Source organism: Orbicella faveolata, unplaced genomic scaffold, assembly GCF_042242905.1.
Source record: "Orbicella faveolata isolate gen_17 unplaced genomic scaffold, um_ofav_v1 contig_47, whole genome shotgun sequence".
Taxonomy (NCBI): domain Eukaryota; kingdom Metazoa; phylum Cnidaria; class Anthozoa; order Scleractinia; family Merulinidae; genus Orbicella; species Orbicella faveolata.
The window spans coordinates 16,296,239-16,319,649 of NW_028301577.1; the positions used below are offsets into that span (position 1 = coordinate 16,296,239).

General features: G+C 39.2%; 1 protein-coding gene and 2 pseudogenes across 1 annotated transcript; 1 reads left to right on the plus strand and 2 right to left on the minus strand.

Moving 5' to 3' along the window:
* Window positions 1–64: 64 nt before the first annotated feature.
* On the minus strand, window positions 65–9,789 carry LOC110040934 (malectin-like). Its single transcript, XM_020746195.2, has 4 exons — window positions 9,338–9,789; window positions 5,905–6,081; window positions 3,022–3,079; window positions 65–2,200 (listed from the first exon to the last, which is right to left on the minus strand). Exons 1-4 carry the CDS (start codon window positions 9,680–9,682, stop codon window positions 1,983–1,985), a joined length of 798 nt encoding a protein of 265 aa, XP_020601854.2. The 5' UTR covers window positions 9,683–9,789; the 3' UTR covers window positions 65–1,982.
* A 6,317-nt stretch (window positions 9,790–16,106) lies between these two features.
* Window positions 16,107–18,094, minus strand: LOC149097346 (uncharacterized; annotated as a pseudogene).
* Window positions 18,095–20,980: 2,886 nt separating this feature from the next.
* On the plus strand, window positions 20,981–22,285 carry LOC149097347 (neurogenic locus notch homolog protein 2-like; annotated as a pseudogene).
* The last annotated feature ends 1,126 nt before the right edge of the window (window positions 22,286–23,411 follow it).

Consider the following 23,411-nt stretch of genomic DNA (forward strand, 5'->3'; position numbering starts at 1 on the left):
TCTTTTTCCTTTAAAAACAATGCAAGGTGACAAGAGACCTAAGATCAGCAAAGACCAACACAGATAATCACAACCAACTTTATTAAAACAAGTAATTGAATTCTTTAAAATCTTCTACTTATAATTACATCTTTAACTTACGGCACATTACATGACCCTGTTCAGTTTTGTTGTCATTGTCATTGTTGTTAAATAACACTTGGTATACTGTGTGATCCTTCTAAATAAGATGGATGTATGAAAACCCAAAATCCAAGAGTGACCTTTTGAAAATGTTGTCTAACAAAATTCAAGAAAGTCAGATATTTCAATAATTATTACAAACTCAATACCCAAAAGACTTCTCTGCATTCCAAGGAACAGTGGCACCAAGTCAAGGTCAGGTTAAGTCTGCATACAAGCCAAGTGGCCAGTTAGGCTGGCATTTATATCCAGTCTCAATAGTGCAGAGCGACTAGATCTACTACCCCCTGAATGGGATGCTAATCCATTGTAGAGTTACCCCCAGCATTAAATTTGCTGGTACCCATTTATACACCTGGGTGAAGTGAGGCACTGTGAGAGTATAACATTATAAGTGTCTTGCCCAAGAAAAACACAATATCCCTGACCACGGTTCGAACCCGGACCACTCAATCTGGAGTCGAGTGCACTAACAATGAGGCCACTCCACCTCCCAGTGTCAGGCTGCACAAAAATGCGCGAAATGTATGAAAATGTCCACCCCTTTGTTCTCAAGTGTGACTGTTTCTACACACTGAGGTGGAATGCAGTTAGGGTCTGAGAAGTTATTTTAGTGTTTACAAGTTTGTGTCCAAAATCCAACAAAGGTTATTGATGTGCAAACACTACCATGGCTGAAAAATGGACATTCCAGTCACATGGTGGAAGACAAACTTGCAGAAACACTAAGCTTTTGTGTAAATAATTTTATCACTTGACACCTCTGTTTAAAACTCAAACTATTTATTTAACAAGTGCTTTGGGAAGTTTAAAACCTGGAAAACATCTGAACCTTGGTACAGTTGAACTACGAAATGATTGACCTACATTTTATTATTTAAAGCTCTAGCTGGAAAAGGACTTCCTTTTTTTAGCCTGAGTGAAGGACTCCTATATGAAAAGGTCAAGGATGCGCATCAGAAAATTTGAATTAAACCCCTAAAAGAGACCAATCTAGGAGTGGCTCAAGCTTTATTTGACCCCTTAAAGATACCACTCAAAATGGAATTCAATTACCAGCTGCTGTTCAGGAAAGAAGCCTGCACTAGTAGACTGGACTTAAAAGACCAGCAGAAATCCAGCCTAAAAATGGAAATAAGAGCATTTATTTTATTATTTTTTCTTCAAGTGTACCCTGAAAGATACTTTGCCAGTTAAAAAAGTGGTGTTTCATCATCAACACCCTCAGTGAGACCAGAAGCCTTGATTTATACCCCTAAGTGAGATGATGAGCATCCCTGTTTTTTCCCTATGGGAGTCCCCCCCTGGGTTTTTTTAGCAGCTTTGAAACTTTCTGAAACAATATTTAATGTGTAACTTATTAACAATGATTTAGTAATACACAGACAAGTAAAAACAAACAATGTAATCTCCCGATGTTTATGCAACCTCGACGCCATTATCAAGGGTACAAATGAGAATTAAATTAACAAATGTGAGTTCAAGAGTTATAACTAATTTACATAGCGGAGGTGGCTACACAAATACTTTAGCACGGATAGAATCTGTTTGCACGTTCAAACTCGGTGTTAATTGTTTGATGTAAAACATCTCGTTGACAAGACAATCGAATTTGTGTAGCCACCTCCACTATGTAAATTAGTTATAACTCTTGAACTTGCATTTGTTAATTTAATTCTCATTTGTACCCTTGATAATGGCGTCATGAGGTTGCCGAAATGTCGGGAGATTATATCGTTTGTTTTTACTTGAATGTGTAACTTGCAGGGAAATAAATAAAATCAACCAACTGTCGGTTGTCACAATTTACACAAACAAAACAGAGTTGGTAGAAAGACTGCAATAGCTACAGCAATTGGAATTAACATGCTTGATTCATCATTGGCATAAGGATCAATAGCCTTGGGGCCAGATAACTTCCGTTGTTTCTTGGGCTTATCTTCTTTACTGTCTTCATCATCATCATCCTCTTCATTCTCCTCTCCTGGGCGAGGCAGGGGGGGCAACTTTGGAACATCTGTAAATAAGTGCAATGTAAAGATTATGTCTGCATTTTTTCTGTGGAGGGGGGGGGGGGGGGAGGGCAGGGATGGCTCCATAAAGCCAATTTTGTTGCCCTTGGTTTTCACTTTTGTATACTTTAACGTCCCTAACCTTCCTGAATAAGATGTTGGTGCTCAACACTTCCTCCTGCTACCCTTATACGTTTAACTAGCACAACATACCTCATAAGTCTAGTAATGATTTTATTGCCTGTAGTGCCATTGTTTAATTGCTTATGAAAATAAACTGACAAGTTATCTTAAAAACTTATTTTCCGATTGAATCATCTTGTAGCCTGGGCTAGAACACAGCTCTGACAGGGCATCTACAAGTAAGACATTCTGCTGTAAAAGTGCTGTTCATTTAGGTGGCTTTCAACACTCTTGAAGGACTAAAAAAGCCCAACTTTCAACTCTATAATAATTGTACAATGATCACAGATGTTTTCTTTTTCTCTAATTAGTGTCTACTCAAATTTAACCATCATGTGCCACACTTTACATTTTCATACTTTGTCTTCCTGATTCTCATTTTCTTTACCGAGACTGTTCAATCAGATCCAATTTCTAGTTCCTGAAAATTTGAGGTAGGCCATGATCATAAGCCATAATTGGTGAGAAAGTTGAAACTCTGGAAAAACATGTCACAGACCTTGTCTTTAAAAAGTGTTTAGTTTTAGAATGGCCAAGAATGTTGAATTCCTCTGTGAATCAATGTATGTTTGGGCATACTTAGCAGTCTCCTGTCCAAGGAATCAAGTGCAATGTAAAATACAGAAATGTTTAAATAACTCACCATCTAAAGTTCCTTTCATAACCAAAACAGCATTGACTTTGGGATTGTCATAGTAACCCTAAATTTCAACAAAAAAGAGTATGAAACTATAAATTAAACATGTTTTAACTAACATGTAGAGAAGCTTTTTAAGTGGCAACAAGGTCAATTCTAACAAACATTTGTTTCTAATGAGTGTTTCTTAGAGGAGGTCACTCCAAAAAAATGTATTTCTTTTTTTGTCAGTGCTAATAAAAAAACTTGCACTGAGTTTAGCCACTCACTGAAGTGTCAGCCTCTAAAGGGCAGGTTTTTCTTATGAAATTTGTCTCCAAAGAAGCCCAAAATTTGACATCATTTCCATCATTTTGAACAGTACTCAGTAGTCTGGCTGCATTTTCATGAAGTCATTCTGTCTGAGAGATTTTGTCCAAATGGCCTCCGACAAGCCTTATAACTTCTACTCTAGGTTATGGCTGCTCTGGAGCTGTATTATTTTGAACTGAACATGCTCCAAACCCCAAAAATGATAGCAGTGAAGATGGTTAAGTTGCTGACCTTGTGAAGGATGCCAAGTCAGTCACGCTAAGGCCAAACAGCCCTGAAAACGGTCATTAAGGTGTCACGAATTTTGGTTATTTCAGCATAACTTCAGTGTAGTAAATATCTTGTTGCAAAACTTGGCAAGTGAATAGAGGACAAATGTCCATTTTTTTTGACAACAAAATTGACAGCAAATATCAAATTATGACATCACAGTTAATGACATCATTCCATAACCCTGATTAAAAGTTTTAAAATTCCAACTTTTTTTTGTACTTCTTTAGAAAGAGCACAGCAGGAGTAGTTAAAAGCTGAAAACCATTTGTCCATATCTCAAAAATTAAAAGAGATATGACATTGTAAATTTTAGAGATTGCTCAGCCCAAAAATGGTGACCCCCCCTCCATAGATATTTTCAAATTGAAGGTGTGTTTTCATGTTAGCTATCTCACTTATGTTGCATATTGACTGTACTACATGAGTAAAACACGTGTAATCCAAAAAAATGCCCATCAGTGTTTTTCCTGCCTTCCTAAACACCTCAAAACGTATTTGTAACGTCATTAGAAGTGACATCATCAATTATTCAACCACCAAAAACTTGTTTAAGAGGCCAAGATTAAAAAATCTAAAATGATACGATTTTTAGCAGCACTAAGTACTCTATATTACCAAATTCTCAGAGTTCCTCAAAGAAAACTGAAGAAAAAAAATCAAGGGGTTGATTTTAGAGGAACAGTATGGTTCCGGGGGGGGGGGGGGGAGGGGAGACACTGAAATTTCTTTAAATTGCTATAACTTGAGAAATATTTGTCATAGCAGGGAAAGGTTTTCAGTTTAATAGTCCCCTAGTCATGCCCTTTTAAATGATGTATTTGGTGGTTTGAAATTAGAAAATTTGTATAACATGTTTTTGTGACATCATATTTGATGACGTCACAAAAACGTCATATGACATTTTGACATTTTGTTACACTTGAAATGATCAAGACAATGATCCAAGGTAGTGTGCAAAGTTTGGTAAAAAAGATGTGCAAAGGGCGCAAACTTGCCCTAAATGACCGTTTTTAAGGCTGTTTGGCCCCAGGGTGAGTTGCGGGTTTTTCTCCTTCCCGCCAATTTCGAGTTGGACAGAATGACATCACATAAACACAGCCTGGCTGCCAAGTACAGTTTCAGAATGGTAGTGTCCAAAGTTGAATTTTGGGCTTCTTTTGAGACAAATTTCTTCAGGATAGCAGGCACTTCAGAGGCTGAAACTTTGGTGAGTGGAAAAACCCATTTTCTTGCTATAGGTGGAGACAAAAAAGTGTTGCTTTTTGGAGTGACCCTCTCCATTAATACAGTTATGACTTCAATGTTTTTTTCTTATAGCATATACCAAGAGTGGGCAAGATTGTAGCAATTAACTACTTGCCCATATTTTAGAACTCATTTTAGGGTCACTCCAAACCCTCACGGGTTTCCTCCAGAAAAAAATTCATATGCACGCTGTTTTCAAGGAAACCCCCACAAACTATTAAACAATGTTGAAAAGTGGGCGTCCAAAATGTGCTAAATGTATAGGGCCTGCTCAAATGAACAACTAATAACTAACGATTGAGCCAAAAAAATTGACTTGATTGACTCTTGAAACAATTATCGCAAGGCTAAATTAAATATGATTGCTGACAAACTCAACTTTTCCACTGCTCATTAGAAAATCATAAACATCATAATCAGTTGTAGTAGGTAAGTTTAGCAGACAGTATTCCACTGTATAGCCTGCTAAAAATGTCTTGTGATAAGTTTTTCTTAATTTTCAAGGCAGACAAATAAGTTTCACAATCACTTTGTTTCACTAAAGATTTGACAACACTTAGCAAAACAACTTTGACTTACACCAGTCATTTGAAGCCTTGAAATAGCTTCCCAATCCCAACAGACACAGTAAAAATATAATAAAAGTCACTAACGTGGTCTTCACGTTCCATACTGCATAGTACAAATTCTCCTTACTCCTCACATGACCAATTGGAATGGCAAAGAAGAACAATCGTGTACTAATGGCATCCGTGATCGACTGCCAACTGATACCCTTGATTGATACCCATGATAGACATCTTGATCGGATGACATCTTGACATCTCGATCAACACTTGATTGATAGTCGACTGTCAACAGACTGTCGATTGAGTGTCCATGGAGTGTCAACCGAGGTATCTATGGAGTGTCGATCGAGCGTATTGATTGACACTCGACTGCGGATGCCTTTAGTACATATGATCCAAGAAGAATTTCTGGCCCATTACTCCCCAGAGATTAAGGACTGAAGTGACATTACCAACCTCAAACTATGTTAGTAAGAGGTAACCGTCTTACCTTTAAAAATTCAACATAAATGGAACCACCAAATGGAACTGTTTCACCATCAATCAGTAACTGGTTATTGTTTACTCTAAATGGAATGTACTCATCATGTCCAACTCCCCGCCCAACTCTCTCATAAATGTCTAATCCTTTGATCACAGTATGTTGATTTACTGCTACATCAAAAACCTGCAAAAAAGCAACAATTCACCAAAAAAATTTCTAGTTTTTAGTGCAGAGTGCACTACTGGGATGGTTTAGGAGGCTGATATTCACCAAGGCACTAACGCCATAAGGTGTAAACTTTAATGTTTCTTTAATTAATTAATTTCAATTAATCAATTAGCCTTGCGGGAAGGGGAGCTGGGTGGGGTAGGTACCCGAGTGCATTACGCAAAACCTGTCTTATTTATGTTGCTTTTTTTTAATAACATGACAAAAATATATCTGGTTTTGCAAATCTCGCACTATCCTTGTGGTGCCATTCTCTTAAGGTCATTCCACTGAAATAGAACCTGCAATGAGATTTTTGTGAAACTTTGCCTATCGATTGTTTATATTATAGGAACTTAAATTTTGAAATAAAAATGAGGGGTCCCCATGTTCGTTTAGGAGCAACAGCACCTTGTTTATACCCATATAAATCCTTATAATAGCTCCATGATTGTAGTCATGATTGCTTGTTAAATTCATGTTTCCGACAATTGCTTTTTGTTCTACACTGAGAATTGGTCCATATTTATTTTACACAGAGAAATTTATTACTCAATTCAAAACAACAGAAAAAAAAATGATAGGTCACCATACTCGTTTGTGAGAAAATGAAGATTTACCTCTATGGCGAGGTCCAGCTGTAAAGAAAAAGCCGCCATTTTTTAATGCGCGTGTGCTAATCACGCGTGAAATTATGCGCAGTAGGGATGTGCAATGCAATACTGGGGAATAACCTTAAGAACAAAAGCAATTTGCTCCAAACACATGTGCAGATTAGTTAGTGTCAAAGTTGACTATATGTTAGGTGAAAGATACATTTCATACAGGACTACCCATGAACGTTGAGTGCTTTCCCTTGTGGTAGAACATAACACGTAAGACGCATGCGTTCTAGCATTGCTAGTGTGATAAACTCCGTTCTCGAGTTCAGATGCACGCTTTTTTTAGTTTTTGTAAATGAGTGATATCACACTCTTGTCTTGGCTGGGGATGGCAGTTATATTTCAGGTAACATCAGTTCTCCTTTTTTAGTGCAAAGAACGCTACTGTGACTGCGTATCTTCTGGAATCTCCCCTAGCTCAATTCAAGAAATGTTGTCTGCTGTTTCGTCTGCTCTTTTCATAAATGTCGTCTGCAGTTTTTTTGCCAGGGTTGAAATAGAGAATGGGAACATATTGCTTCTCCTTAGCAGCTTGTTTGTTTCCTCTTCTATGAAAGAGAGCCAAAAGTTCATATTCAGCCAAAACTTTCCCATGTTAGTTACATGTAAAACGAGTACATTTGTGACAAAAGAAACTTCGTTATTATTGCTGCAGACTCCGTGGTACTTACTGAAACCTCCAATTAATTTCATCAGTCGATGAGGTGACTCACTCACCTATGTGGGATATAATTTCGGTCAAGTAAAGATCTCTACCTTCAATACTTCTCGTTGAAATGCTCCTCAATGCTATTACTGGATAGCATTGTGTACTACTTTGATGTGGTTTTATTGTTTACACGAACTCGGCTGGCAACAGAATAAGAACGCACTCTTCCATGACTCGACATGACTATTTGATAATTAGATTAGTTCTTCTTTATCTGTGAAATGAAAATTTGTGTTTTGCATGAAATAAAACAAAATTGTTCCTCTTCGACTTTTCAGCAGATATTTAACTTTTGTTTTCCACTTATCTCCAGCAGTGAGTAAAAAAAAAATACACATCTTTTTTATATACCTTGTGACAAACAATGGCGAGGAAAACAAAAGTGTCAAGTCACAAACATTGGCATGAAAAGTACAATTGTCACATTTGCTGTAATGACTTTCAAAACCGTCTTGACAGACAATAATTGTAAGTTATTTTTGGGCCTTGAAAGAAAACACAAACACAAAACATACACACTGCTAAGATTATGTCTTATCGAGTTTTCGTCCGCTCATACATGTATTTCGTTCATATTAGTAGACTACCAAGGGAGAGAACCGCATGGGTGAGTGTGACTATTGTATCAGAGCCGTAAATTACACTCTGCACTATCTGAGATTGTCTCACTAGTTCTCATTTGCCACTTTTCGGTACATTATTTTGTTGCAGACAGGTGTAAAAAACGGGCAAAGTTTGTCATTTAAAACAAATATAACGAAAAAAGAATGAGATCCTGGCAGTTATATTCAACTTAAACAGTTGAAAAGAAAAGCTGAAATTTCCTCTCCAGCTCCCTAGCTGATATACAACTGTGACAATCTCATTATAACTCAATGGGACCTAGAGCTTCAGCCCTAAAAGCAGATGTTTTTGTTTCACAGGTGAAATAACTATTTTAAGTATTTGTGCTCTTAGTACTAATTTCAATACTCCTTATTGGTGTTTAAAGTCAAACTTTCAATATTCAAGTAAGTTCTTGTTACTGCTCTCCCTATGTTTCTAATAAAAGGAGACGAAAGAATTTGACTTAAAGTACATGTATCTCAAGGTAAGTTTTTGCCAAGTTGACCATATGCATTGTAGGTCCTTAATTCATTCACCCAACCTGAATACTTGTAATACATGAATATATTAGTAATCTGAGCCAAAATTTACGAGCATTGCCTTTGAAGCTAAAGGTTAATATGCACGCCATCAAGGTGTTTGTAAACAAATTTCTCAATGCAAAGGGTTACTTTAATAGCTTTCTTTGCGTTTAACTCTTAAATTGTCACCAGATGAGGACACAATTTGTTTAACTTTACAGCTGTACTTCGGTAAAACGAAAGTGTAACTGAGCGTCAAATTTTCCATCTACTTGCCCTAGAACCTTAACGGCAGATGATTGCAGCAGGATCTATTTGCATATTTCGTTTCTATATCCAACGCGACCGGATGCCATTGGCACATGTGAGCTGTTGCTATTAATCATTTCGACCACCTATATCTCTAACAAAGTGTCGACATTAGGACGGAAATATTGTAATCGATTGCCTTACTCTACCTTGAAAATGTAACATATAACCTCCAGTAAGGTTCAAGCTTATATTGAAAACAAACCTTAGCACAATAGCGAATCGACTTCATACAAACTAAATTAAAGCTTGCATTCTTATTTCATGTAAATAGGCTAACTTATCAAAAGAAGACCTACAAAAAGCACAACCACCACAAATAAAAATATACTGTGAGACAAAAAGGGAGCATCACCAGATATAAAACACCTGATCTGAATCGCTAGCGAGTCTGCACGTGGATCGAAAATTTCTAATCTTCTTACCTTGAGCCGTGGGCCTTGAAAATACACCTCGCAAAACTTCAAAATCAATACGTAGTCCCCGTTTTCTTTTATAGGGATGCTGTAGCCAAAGTTCGAAAAATGATATCGTTCTGTCTGGTATAGTATTTGATCAGCAGGAGCAACTCTTCCGATCGATAATGATTTGCCAAAATCCGAAGCCGTTCCCACGGTCAGTTTGTCAGCTTGGAAGTGAACACCGTTCAAATCCGTGTGCGCTGGACCGCCACTATTTACCGCGTACACAACTTCTCCTGTGCTTGAAACCTCTCCACATATTATTCCCAGTAAAAGGGTGATAAAATACTCGAAGAATAAACTTTCCATGTTGCTGGACCCGGCGAATACTCCCTTAAGCTATTATATTTTTCGAAAAGATCCGCAAAAACCAAAAGCGAGAAGCCCTGCCGGAGTCTGGTGACCATTGAATAAGATTTTTGTCCCAGACCTCCAACAAAACCTCTCCGCAACGGCCACCTTGGGGGAGGAAAGTGGCCGTAGTTACTAACATGTTACGATCGATGATTGTAAGCTCTCTCATTGCTGCGGAGCGAGCGTAGCGATCGAGCAGCAACATAATCAGGATTTAAGGACGGTGTCTACTAAATACAAAGGTTTTTGCGCCAGGTTAGGACCACGCGGAAAAAGAAAATTTTTGCAAGGAATATTGGAACCCACAAAGAAAAACTGGGGTAGCCACGCATTTTTTCGAGATTATTAATTAGCCTTGAATCTCAACAGAAATGCTGACATCAGCATTTTTCTGAAAAAAATAAGGAAAGGATATTTCTTCACAGATTTTCTTAGAATTCGCCTTTGCATACAGAAAAGCAAACATATTTATAAAGATCTTAAAACTTAATGGTAAATGTTTACATGGAAACCATTTTTGGTATGTTTTTAATAACAAAATCGATGCAACAGCGCTTTTAGCGTCTCTGACAGCCTTCCTCTGGTTCAGCTAAAATACAGTCTAAATAGCTTTTGCTTACAACCAGAAACTAATCACGTGTTGAATAGGCTTGCCACTTCCATTTCATAACATAAAATGTAAGGGGTAACCACGCGCTTTTTAAAGTTATTGTTCTTTTTTTTAAACTTTTACGGTGCCCGTTACATTTTTCTCTGTCACCTCCCCAGTAAGTAAAACATTGCGTATCTCGCGCGTGTTTTGCGCGCGCACTACGCCATATGCAGGTACATGTTTGCAGTTGGATTTCAGTATAATTTTCGACAGATAACAGCTAGTTTTTCAGCTGGAAGACGTTAACAGTTACTGGTTAGTGATATGCTGCTATTCTGGTGTTCCTGGTTTAAGTACAGGTTCGTTAAACTTGATTTGGTCACAGTAGCAAAGTTTCGCTTTCATTTCAGTCGTGTTCCTGGTAGCGTAGTTGATTGCGTCAATGTCAACCCCATTAAGAAGAATATATAGAAGGGGGTGCGAATTCTCGAATTCATCACTTTTCAGCGGAGCTCCTGCGCGCCGAAGGCGCGCGAGCGGAGCCCCATACCCCAATACCTTGAAAACTAAGGGAGTAGCACATTACCATAGCTACATCTTTGATTTTGGGCGTCCACGCTATTGTTAATTCACAGCTGTCACAACAAGCTATCCGCCGACCAGTATCACGTGACTATATCGCGGGTCAGGTTTAGAGGTTGCGTGTTTTCTTATAGTTGACCGCTGACCAGTTACTGGTTTACCGATTGGATCGCGGGCTCAAGTCACGTTATTTCTCTGGGGGGAAGGAAGGAGTACTCGCAAAGGCAAAATTTCGACGCAAATTAACCCCTGGCGCGTTGTTGACTTTTCTTCTGACATATTCCTTGTACAATCATCTCTTGGAAAGTCCCTGATATATTGCGTACGTAATTTCTACAATCTTGGTTAGGTTTGTCGGGTATAGTTTGTTAAAATTTAACTGGAAAAAATAGCAAAATCACACGCTGAACAATTACATGCTCATAATTGATCATTTTTAGTGCAGAGTGCATTATTGGGATGGTTTGGGAGTTGACGTCGCTAAAGCACTATGGCACTATGGCCATAAGGTGTCAACTTTAATGTTTGTTTAATTAATTGATTTCAATTAATTAATTAGGCTTGCAGCAAGGGGGGTTAGGATGGGGTAGGTGCTTGTGAGCACTACGTAAAATGGATGGTGCATGTACCTACCTTACTTATTTAATCGCTTGAAAAAGCTATACATTTGTTTCAGAAAGCCCCTTGCTCTCCTTGTGGTACTTTTCTCTTTAGAACAAAACCAATATTTGTTCTAAACGCATGCGCAGATTAATAAGCGTCAGTGTCAACTACATATATCAGGTGGAAGATACATTTCATACAAGATCACACACTAACGTTGAGCGCTTTTCCTTGTGGTAGAACACTAAGAAGTCATACGCATGCGTTCTAGCATCATTAGCACGATACAAGGATGTAACTGTGACTGCGTGTCTTTTGGACTTCTTGACCGTGGACGTCAAGAAATATGATTTATTGTTTTCAAACTACGCTAGTGCGTTTATTTCATCCTTTAATTGTCTCCATCAAAGAGACCAAAATGTTCATACCCGCAGCCGAAACTCTCCCGAGTAAGTGGCATTAAAACTTGTCAAATTGAACAAAAAACCCAGGGAAGTGCTCAAATATTGCCGCAGACTCCGTGGCACCTAATGAAAGCATAAATTTTATCAATCTTCGAGGGGAATCGTTCACCGATGGAGGATATAATCTCGGTCAAGTAGCGTTGTTTACTTTCAATACCTCTCGTTGAAACGCTCCTTAGTTGTATTAATCGATATCAGTGTACATTTTAAATTTAAGTGGTTTTATTGTTAACGCCAAAGGTGGCAACAGAAAGTGCTGTTCCGTGACAATTTGATAATTAGATTAGTTCCTGTTTATCGGTCAAAAGAAAATTTGCGTTTTAAATAAAGCAAATCGTTCCTCTCCCATTTCCTCATCCGACATTCAACTTTCTTCCATTTATCTCCAGTTGTGAAAAGAATACTAGCACATCTTCCGTGTGTTTTCGAGAAAACAAGAGTTTTAGGTTACATACGTTTGCGAGGAAAACAAAAGTATCAAGTTACAAACGTTTTCGTGAAGAGTAAAATTGTCACGTTATTTAATTTAAAATACGCAAAAATCAACGTAAGACACTACAGTAAAATTGGAAAGCTGTCTTGAAAGTTATTCTTGCACTGTGAATGAAAATACACACATCAAACATACACACTGCTAAGATTATGTCTCATCAAAATCCCTAGTTGACTAGCAAGGTCAGTACAAACCAGGAGTGAATGGCAGGGGTTATATAGGAACTGTGTCATGAGTACTGCGTCAGAGCTATGCATTACAATCTGCACTATCTGAGATTGTCTCACTAGTTTGAGTTTCTGATCCAAGAGAAAATAATTCTCTTTTTCATTTATCCTCAGTTATTGCAATCAAGAGCTCCGCTTTTAGGGTTGGCTAAATCTATATATTACCAGAATGCATTGCACTGAACCAGAAAAATTAGTAGTTACTTTTTGCTGTCATTTATCTGTAAAACGATGCCATGTGAACTCTCACTTTTGTTCTTAACGCAGTATGTGAAAGTTTGTAAATCTGGACGATTAATTGTGACATCTTAATTTTAAACTTAGCATGTCATTTCTTAGCAGTCCTTATGCTGGGATCTATTCCTTTTCATCCAAACATGAATTTAAGCCAAAGCTTTAGCAGAGACATTTAATGCGTATCATTATTGTATGGCTCTGTCTCACAAGGACTGGGAACCACCGAATTCACGAATTTGATTGGCTGAAATCGATATTAAAAGCGGTCTAGATTTTCCCATCTAGACCGGCATCTAGACCGGTAATGTTTTGAGGTGAAAAAGTTGCAAACTAAAATGAAAAATATTGACTATTTCTTGTAACAACATTTCTTTATGGAAGAGTCAAAAGGCTGATGAGAAAAAAAAAAATAAAGAGGACGGACAAACTTTGGTAGAATTAAATTCAGCTCATCGCCGTTCGTAAGCAAAGTTCCAGCTAGTACAAACCAGTTACATCAACGAGTTATACTGTTCTCGTTTGCCATATAATAAACATCTTATTAACCGAGCTAAGTCGGTCTGTATGGGAGAATCTTTACCTCAGTCGTGTGTACAGACCTCACTGCTTTCGGTCTGTACTCATGACCTCGGTCAAGATTCTAGCATACAGACCTCCTACTCGGTTAATAAGAGCTAAGTACAGAATTTATAAGTTAGATTTCCGCTCCTTCAATTTCCACATCCTTCGATTTTCGCGATCTGGTAAAGGGGAGGACAATGTGTATCGCTTTGTGTCCAAACATAGTTCAGATCAGTATGTTCTTTTTTGTCACGATCCCTCGTCACACCTCGCCATCGATGCGTCATCATGCATGAAGTTGTAAATGAATCACTGCGTAAAATATGCGACTATCAACAGAATGTGTCGCAGCATTATTGTCTTTTACATACCCTAGTTTAGTTTGCTTAATAACAGTAATAGTATATCTTGCCTAACACTAACGGGGCAAGTAGGCTTACAGGACAAACACATCAAAAAGCAATATTCTTCTTGTCGTTTTTGATTTTCAGAATGATGGTGGTGCTCTCGAGCAACATTAGAAGGTCACATTGCACTATCAAGGTCTTTTTATTTGCCACTAGCAATTAGTAAGGTTTCAAAAGTCTGCTCGTGTTATTTCACAATTTAGGCTTTTTGAATTTCTCTTTAATTATGCAAAATTTTATAGGTTATTTTTAATTATGCTTTTTTAATGCAAATAAAGGTTATTTAGAACAGCAAATATTATTCACAGATTACACAAAACCGCTCTCAACTACTGTAGTTTTTTAATTCACTTTGTAGGTAATTATTTTTTACCTTAATTTTCACGACTCTCGATTCATGGATAATTGATTGGAGCATTATGTCCGTCAAGAAAATAATATCATAACATAGCGGACATGCTGGTCCAAGATGATCCCTATTGAGCCATCATGCTATGAATCTCTTCTCTACATACGCATGGCCGTACAATGTAGCTAAATAACTTGACACGGGCAGTTTAATTTTTACATGTAGCTGTGAAAATTTCCATCAAGTTAAGCTGTGATTTCCTTTTGTTGAAGTTTCAAGCAGTTAATGCAGTAAATGGTAGAGAATAACCGAGAATTTTTTCTCTTGGCATTGACCTTTCAACAAGCAGCCAAGACAACAAGAGCTACATAAAATTCCCTTTTTGCAGCATAATTTGACCTTAAATGTTGTTTTCATTAACTCTTGTCGGAACTGACGAAAGCCTGATAATGCTGTTGTTTCACTTTGATCGATTGTTTGTTGTGTTTTAGTTTTCTTTATATTTGATTACCTTCAGCAAGGATAAACAAAGAAAAATTCAAAATTGTTTTATCCCATAAACAATAAGAATAAATAATTTTAGGCTTAGCTAAATTTATGTATTAATAACAATAACAATAATAACAATGATAATAATAATAATAATAATAATGATGATGATGATGATGATGATGATAATGATAATTTCATTTATATACGCCTTTTCCATAAATGTCCATAGGCACGTTACAAAGTACACTTAATCGTAACAATTAAATGTGAAACCTAGGAAAATTTTCCTACAAGTTAATTACTGGGTTGCCGTAGGCGAACCCAGTCATAAAATGCGAACGGAGCTGTCTCCTGCGTCGAAAAATGGCTAAATTGCGCAATCACTACCCAGAAGACATTGCGTGTGTGCTTTGTTTCCCTCGCGTCTTTCGAACGACAGAAGAATCTATTCTTGTTCGATCAGAAGACTGTTTGTGCTGCCAGTTTTTAGAGTGGAAACGTCAGGTTGACTTAATAGTGAAGCAAGTGCATTCAGAGTGAACTTGTTTCGACTGTCATCCAGTACGTACTGCTGGTCGATTGGAAGAGTTTATATTGGAAACCTTTAGAGTGAAACCTTCCGAGACTTCAGTTAGTGCTTTTTATCTGAGGCTATCTAGCTACACAGATGAATTCAAGAAACGTGGAAATGGAGAGGTACAGTGATTATTTCAATCCAATGCCTGATATAAGCAACAATACCTTCCCGAAAAAACTGAAACCAGATAACATGAAGGAAATCATTGGAGCCATGATGCAGGAACACTCAGTTGACGTTAGATTTTAAATGTTTTCCCTGATAATTTGCAGCTTTGTCTTGTGTTTCATTACATGTAATTATGTATTTTATTTGTTGTATTTTGAACTTGTTGGAAGCCTAGTATAATTTAGTGCAATGTTTACAGTCATAATACCCTGGGTGCCAGAGGTTTTTCTTGCGCGGTTTCTGGAAGTATTTCCGTCTGCCGCGCGCGGGAAAACACCTCTGGTACTCAGGGTACAGTCATAGTTGTGGACCTTAGCAAAGGAATTGACACTGAGGCGAAATATGACGGCCAACGTGCCCGTGAAATTTTTGTTCAAAGGGAGTAACAATATGGTCAGTGGCGATGACAGTGGGAAGAAAGGTACACAGTTATCTCTTACTGAAGAAAGTGACATTAATAAAGAATCAAAAAACAATTGAGATCTCGATATGATCAGTTTATTTCTTCTAGATATGTTGCCGTTAGCCGGCTTAAGTGCAAAATTTGTCGTTGGGGGTAACCCTTCGATGAACTAGCATCCCACCTAGTTGGCGGGGGGGGGGGGGGGGGGGTGGAAGTAGAAGTAGAAATACTCCTGGTTGCTCCATTATTATCCATGCTACAGAAGTAAACTACAGAAGTAAATACAGTCCTGATGGGCTGCTTTACTCGTATGCAGACTAATCGTTACACGCCTTGAAATTCCACATTTACAATGGAGGCAGTCATTTTGCCTAAACAACAAGTACATCAATGAGAAAGGTAACTGCTTAAGTTTAACACATCAACATTGACAGAACCTTCACCTTGTTCTTGATTCTTTCATACTGTTTCTGTCTTCTATTTTGCATAAATTTGACTGTGTATAACATTATTAACCTGAACCTAAGATATACCATTGCAATATCTAGGTTTCCATGCTGCATATACAATTTACCATTTCCTTTTTCCAATTCTGAAATATTTACTATCATAAATGCAAGCCAGTTACGCTTCCTAAAGCGTCTTGTTCTTAAAATAGTCGGAGTATGTGAAGAACTTTTGAATATTCTAATTCTACATAATCAAATACCACAACATTAAGTATTAAAGCTATACAAAATTAATGTACGCCTTTCGAAAAAAGTTGCGTCTTTAGCTGTTTCTTAAAACAATCTAAGGGCTCACGTAATCGTGTATTCTTCGGAAAGCTAAGGAGTTCCAAAGAGTTGGTGCGGATACCAAAAAAGACCTACATCCGTAACAACATAGATCATAGAGTGAAATTATCAATTTCTGATCCATTGGGAAACTAAGATTGCGCTTAGGTACATAAATATCTAAAAGATGGCGGTGAAATTTTATGGTGTTTCTCGAAGGGGCAAAGTCTAAATGTGAAATCTGGAACCGTATGCAAAGCGGAAATTTGAATGTTATCCTAGCTCTCTCTCCTGCTACATCCGTGCACTCACATCAAGGAGCAGGTGTCGTCTGGCTGTCCGACTTCACGGATGAGAAGTCCATATGGGCGCACATCATCTTACCTTTTGGAGACAGCCATTAAATCAGCTCCTGCTTCAGTTTTCGAAGCGCTGATGATTACAAGGTGACCATTAGGATCAGGATTAACTCGATTCTGAAAAGCAATTTTGTACCTTTTCCCGTCGTAAGAGAATTCTTGCGCGTACAACCTTTCGACCATTTCAAGGCTTGGACTTGTGTAGATGCCTCTACCAAACTTAGCTCTTGGTCCAGGTTTATAGCCCTCATTCACGATCTTCTCTGCGCTGCTCATATCCGTTCCGTGATAAGACACAGGCCATTCTCCGCTTGCTTGGCTCGTCCATCAGGGCCAAGCCACTCGTCGTTTTCGTACCTTCCAACAGCCCTGACCGCAAATCGCTTCTAACCGTACGGTCGCTTGTACTCTCATGTATCGTTTACCATCATCTTTGGCATAAGTGAAGTCGCAATCGAACTCAGGAGCAAGCTCGTCTGTGCTCACTGTGAGCGGACCTGCACCCCCCTTAAGGCGAAGCGCCAAGTAAATGGTGCTTTCGGGCTGTAATCCGTAGTCTTTCACAGTTCGATCGTCATCAAGACGCTTATTACCAAATAGTAGGTCAAACTGTCCCAACGCTATCTCTACTTTTTCCAGAATTTGAAGTTTCATTTGAAACACAGAATGCCCCTATGTCACCTGTAAAGTGAGTGTATCATCAAATCCAAAGAGGCCTTTCACAAAAATTGGAAACTACTCGTGTACAGGTTTTGGGGAAGGCGGTCTGAATCCCGGCGGTTTCATCACGTATGTTTGTTTAAAAACATCATGGATTGAAGACGTCGCTCCACCTTCCTGTAGTACCAGTTCTCTGCCAAGGATTGCTGAGAATCCTGCGCTTAAAAGCCCTAACTTGGACATTTCCACCGAGGAAGGCAGTTCAAAAATTAGCTGTGATAAGAATTTCCACGCTTGGGTAGCTACAAGGTGTAGGCACCACTTGGTGTAGGCACTACTTACCATATTTGGTAACTACCCGGACCATTACGTGAGTGCCTATATTTTGCTTGAGGTTAGCTTCACTGCGTTTTGCTTGCTGTTAGCTTTCATTGGTATGTTAGGGTAACTCTATATAAATTTATAGTACTGTACTGTAGTTTAAATGTAAGTTTCACTACCCGGACCATTACGTGAGTGCCTACACCAAGTACTGTTTTGGGATGGGGACAATTTATGTAGGATTCCAAGAAAACCGACTATACATATATGAATGTTTGATTCGCCTCAGTATACATTGTTTAAACACTCATTAATAATTCATAAGCCCACTGACCTATGAAACGGTCGAAAATGTCTAATCACGGTCTATGGCTTTATATCGACAAAACCTCCTCCTTATAAGCATGCGGTGATTTATCAGATATAAAGACACTGCAGGTGACTTATGCGCCTCTTGGTTTTAAATCCGATAAAACACTGCTTCTCGTTTTTTAAACATTACATAAAAGTTTTGCAGGAGCTGATATTAAATAGTAACAAACTCAATTCAAAAAGGTGAAAAAAATCGGTGGGTCACCGCGCTCATAAAGAATAAACTCCCCCACTGTGGAGAGGTTGAGTGCTTTTATTATTATCACAAGTGCTAGTTGACGCTGCAACTGCTGATCTTGAGTGGTATTATATGTTGTTATTCATAAAATGAATCTTTGCAATTCAGGTGTAGTTCTTTTAAGTATGCCGAGTGACAATTTTTTTCACACCTATTTTTCATACAATGTGCAAACCAGGTGAAGTAAAAGTAGAAAACATTCCTTATTTTCCAAATGCCCATAATTCACTCTGTTTGCCTCCCAAATTTTGCATAAACTATTGTTGTGAAATGCTCTTGGGAATAGCAGACCTCCCAAGAGTATTTCACAACAATAGTTTATGCAAAATTTGGGAGGGGGGGGGGGGGGGCGGCAAACACAGTGAATTATGGGCATTTGGAAAATAGAGAATTAACAAAAATCGGGGTTGGAGGTGGAAAAATTGGATCCTGCTTATTCATTATTCCTTGCTTTTGCTCCCGAGTCGTTCATTATTCATTGAAAATTCCAGCTCGGTATTCATAATTCCTTTTTTAAAAATTTATTTCAATTTATATCAGCGTTGCTAACGCACTACAAGCTGTAACCTTTTAACTGGCAGAAGGATATTTTGGGACTATGATTAAAGATAGCTGGTCAGTTTTGATTTCTAACTTAGGAAGTAGAATTTTGAAGCAGTCCTATGAATTAAGGTACATGGTTTCCTTTGCGATCTCAGCTTACTGGAAAACTGTTTGCTTCTTTCAAAGGTGTTTTGAGCTGTAAAATAGGAAAACGAAACATGGAAGGTTTGTTTTAGGCCCAGTTGAGACATCGCATTTCACATGTGCCGAATTTAATTTCTGTTTTGATCGACTTAAATACGGTATTTGATTCAGACGTCGAATTCAATGCTGCCAAATTTAACTCCGTTCGCCGACAGAATATCCCGAGTATAATAATGGGCAATAAATGAATCATAATGATTTACTATAATTTATGCCTTATATTTGGCACATGTTTAATCACCCCCGCTGCCGTCACCACCCCAATGCCGTCACCACCCCCACTGCCGTCACCACCCCCGCTGCCGTCATCACTCCCGCTGCCGTCACCACCCCCACTGCCGTCACCACCACCACTGACGTCGCCACCCCCACTGCCGTCATCACCCTCACTGCGATCACCACTTTCTTGGGACGAGTCATGTCAGTTATTTGACCGTCAATTTTTACACTGACTCTATCAAAATCTACATTTTAGATCTGTTAACCAGTTTTATGTAACCTTTGTTGTTTTTTGAAAATTATAACACTAAGGATTTTGTGGGAAATTAAAAATTGTTCATAAGTCACCTGCAACAAGGAATCCGCACTCCGCACTCTACGTTTTCGGAACAGCCCCCTTCACTACGCTTTGTTAGCAAGAGAATTACCGTCACGAAAACATGTTAATGAAAAGACTTTCTGATGCTGAAAATTATTTTAGCCATACAACATGTAATGTATACAACATGTAATGTTACAGCCCAGTTCTCTAACAAGTTAGACCTACCTTACCGCGTGTAAGAGCAGAAACACATTTTACTATCGATAACGCGCACGACCGTTCGTCAGGGACGTCACGCAATGTCGTGCATTACTCGTTACACAACGAGCCAATGAGAGTAGACAGTTACATTAAACATTGGCATCAATCTGATGAATTTTAGTTTTTCAGTTGACGACAAACCTCCGGCTACAGAAGCCCCACCCACTGATCTTCCCCTCTGTCGTCACTTTAAATTGCTATGTTGTGTGTGGGTATTCTGTTTATTGTTGGAGTGTTGGCTGGTGGCACTGAAGAGAGTGCACGCCAAACTGTGGAAACCTAAACGTTTTCTAAGACGACCTCGACGACAGTCTTCCACGAGGCGTAGACCCGTCGGCCGGAAGTGACCACGAGGTAAACTTTTTTGTTCCTGTGTCATCTTGACAATCTACAAAAAAAGAAATCATGAACACTAGGTTCAAGCAAGGAAGCATTCTGACTGATTTCATCATTCTCTTTTCTCCCAGATCGATGAGCAAAAGTTCCTCAGAAATTGACGAAGAAGGTGCTTGTGCGGATGGCGAGAGCAGTCGATCAGACCTCGCCCCGGCCTTCCAGAGAATCCAAACGCGACAAGTTGGACAACGGAGAAGACCTGCGTAAATGGTCCAGCGTCCACAAGCAAGCGGTGGATGCGACTGTACGAAACCCATCGCTAGCTCTGACCGCTCCTCAGGAGGACAGTGACGAGCGAGGAGCATCAAACATAGACGTGGATGCTAGAGGTCCCGGTGGAATGACCGCCTTGCATTTGGTTTCGTGTTGCGGTGGGTACGGTGATGGTAGCAACCTGGAAAGACGACTAAGACAGCGGCGATAGTGGAGGAGCGATGGTCTCGGATCTGCTAACTCTTGGGGCAAACTATGAATCTGAGACGGATCAAGATGAGACACCGCTTCATGTTGCTGCTCGGCATTCCAGAGCTGATGTTACTAAACGTGTTCTGGATTATGGAGCTGATAACGGGACCAAGGGATCGATTCAACCGCACACCTTTACACTTAACTATTGGAGCTGATGCCCAGGGAGTGTTTCAGGTAAATATGAGATATCCCACGTGCGCTAGGTAAAACAAAAAATTGTCATATTCCGATAAATAAAAATTGGTATTGCATGTTCTTCAAGTAGATATGTAGCCGGTAAGTGTAGTGCTGTTCACGACACAGAAAGCGCTTTATTCTCGATATTTTTATTCCGTCTCGAAACGGTGTTGTTTCTTTTTGTCGTTAAGATCTTGCTACGAAATCGTACCACCGATCTTGAAGCTAGAATGGACGATGGTACCACACCGCTTATCCTGGCTGCAAGGCATGACTCGTCAGATCTCGTGTCAGATCTCATCAAAGGTCAACGGTGTGGATAATCAAGGTGTGTGTGATCTGCAGTTCCCGTTATCTAGAAAATTAAGGAGATTGATTTGAGTGTTCGCGACGGTCTCTAATACCTTTGATTTGTACATTGATAGGAAAAACCGCGCTGCATTGGGCTGCCTTCGTGAACAGCTTGAAAGTGACCAAAGAACTACTGCAGAATGGCGCCAAGAAGGATACACAAGATAAAAAGGTTAGTTGAAATATAACTTGACACATTGTCCCAGGCTAGTGAGTCGCTTATAACGAGATGGTACGGATTTTTCCCTTTCATTCTATTTCCGTTTTGTTATCTTATAGGGTCCAACACCGTTGTTCCTTGGCTGTCGCGAGGGAAGCGTCCAGACCGTACGACATCTGTTAATGAACTATGCTAACCGCAAAGTCGTGGATACTATGGATAAGACACCGGAAGATATCGCAAAACAAAGGTATCATCACGACAATGTAGAATTGCTCACGGATTGGTCATTAGGCTATTATTCTCTCAAGACTGTACCACCCCCACCTCACCCCCGAGGGACAAAAAAATCGCCACTCGCAAGTATGACTTCTCCTGCGACATCCCCGCCGGCGGTTGAAATTCATAATGGCGGCGAACAGCACCGCCCCTGACACACCGTACGTGATTTAATAGGTTTAGTATTTTTCAAGTCCACCAACGTCCCTGGAACTCTTATCGTAGCTGTTAGCGTTGATATTGTACTTTTTCAAATCATTAAAAAAAAGTCAATGTCACATGTTTTTCTCCTTTTTTTGGTACCTTTACAGAGGAAAAACTCTACAGATGAGATATCTGTCACCCACACTTCTTTTATTATCACAAAAAAAAACTTTGTAAAACACATTTCATGTAAAACGATGAATAGACCAATTTCGATATATTAAAATTGAGTCTAAAAGAATAGACCTCAGTGTGAGGCTCTGGGGAATAACTACAGAGTTTGTGGGGTTTATTCCCCAGAGCCTCGTGCTGAAGTCTATTGTGTTAAACTGAATTTTAATATATCGAAATTGGTCTATTCCATTAAAAGTTGTTTATGAGTCACATGCACCAATCAAAGCGATTTCTCGCGTGACGTCAAGAGAGGGGAATGGCCCGAGCATGACGTCAGCCCACAGAGAGGAGGGGAAGGGGGTATCGCCTTTTTTTCTAGAGCCGAGTCTAATATAAGGCGTCGCGTAGTGTCCAACTTCAAACTTCTCAGCATGGACTCCCCTAGAGATTTAAGCCTTTTACGGCAGGCCCTTCGTCACGAGCAAGAGACTTGTGAGGTGAGTTTGATTGTTTTCGTTATGAATATTTGACAACCGTCCTAGCCAACTAGGACAAAAACATTTTTTATTGGTAGACACTCAATCACTGGGATAAGCTACCCCTAGAAATCCAACGAATGATACAGTGGTTAGCTGATCGCCTACATGCTAAGGACAGAGTGGAAAATGACGGCATTAAATTCACCTAAATTTCGAACCCTTTTTCATCTGTAAACGTTTATTTTTACTAAGCTGCGAACACCATGTACTCGAACATTTTCCGCTTCGCCACGAATCTATCACCACCACTGTATGTGCAAACAGTCCTATCTGTATAGCTTTAGATGAAGATCTGAGTCACGCTTAGGCAGGTCAGGCAGATAGATTTCCAGATTTCTCTCTGGGGTGACAGAGGTCCCGCTTTGTAAACATAAGGATGGGAGGAGAAAATTTAAAAAAATGCCCATGAGTCATGCACGTCCGTCCTATTTTTTTGAGAATCTCACATTAGCACCCCCAGCACCATCTCTGGTCTGACTTCACCGCGTGACGGGGATCACCTCGATCATGACGTCAGTCCATGGGGGAGGAGACTTTCCAATCACGTCATTTCAGAGGGGGAGCGG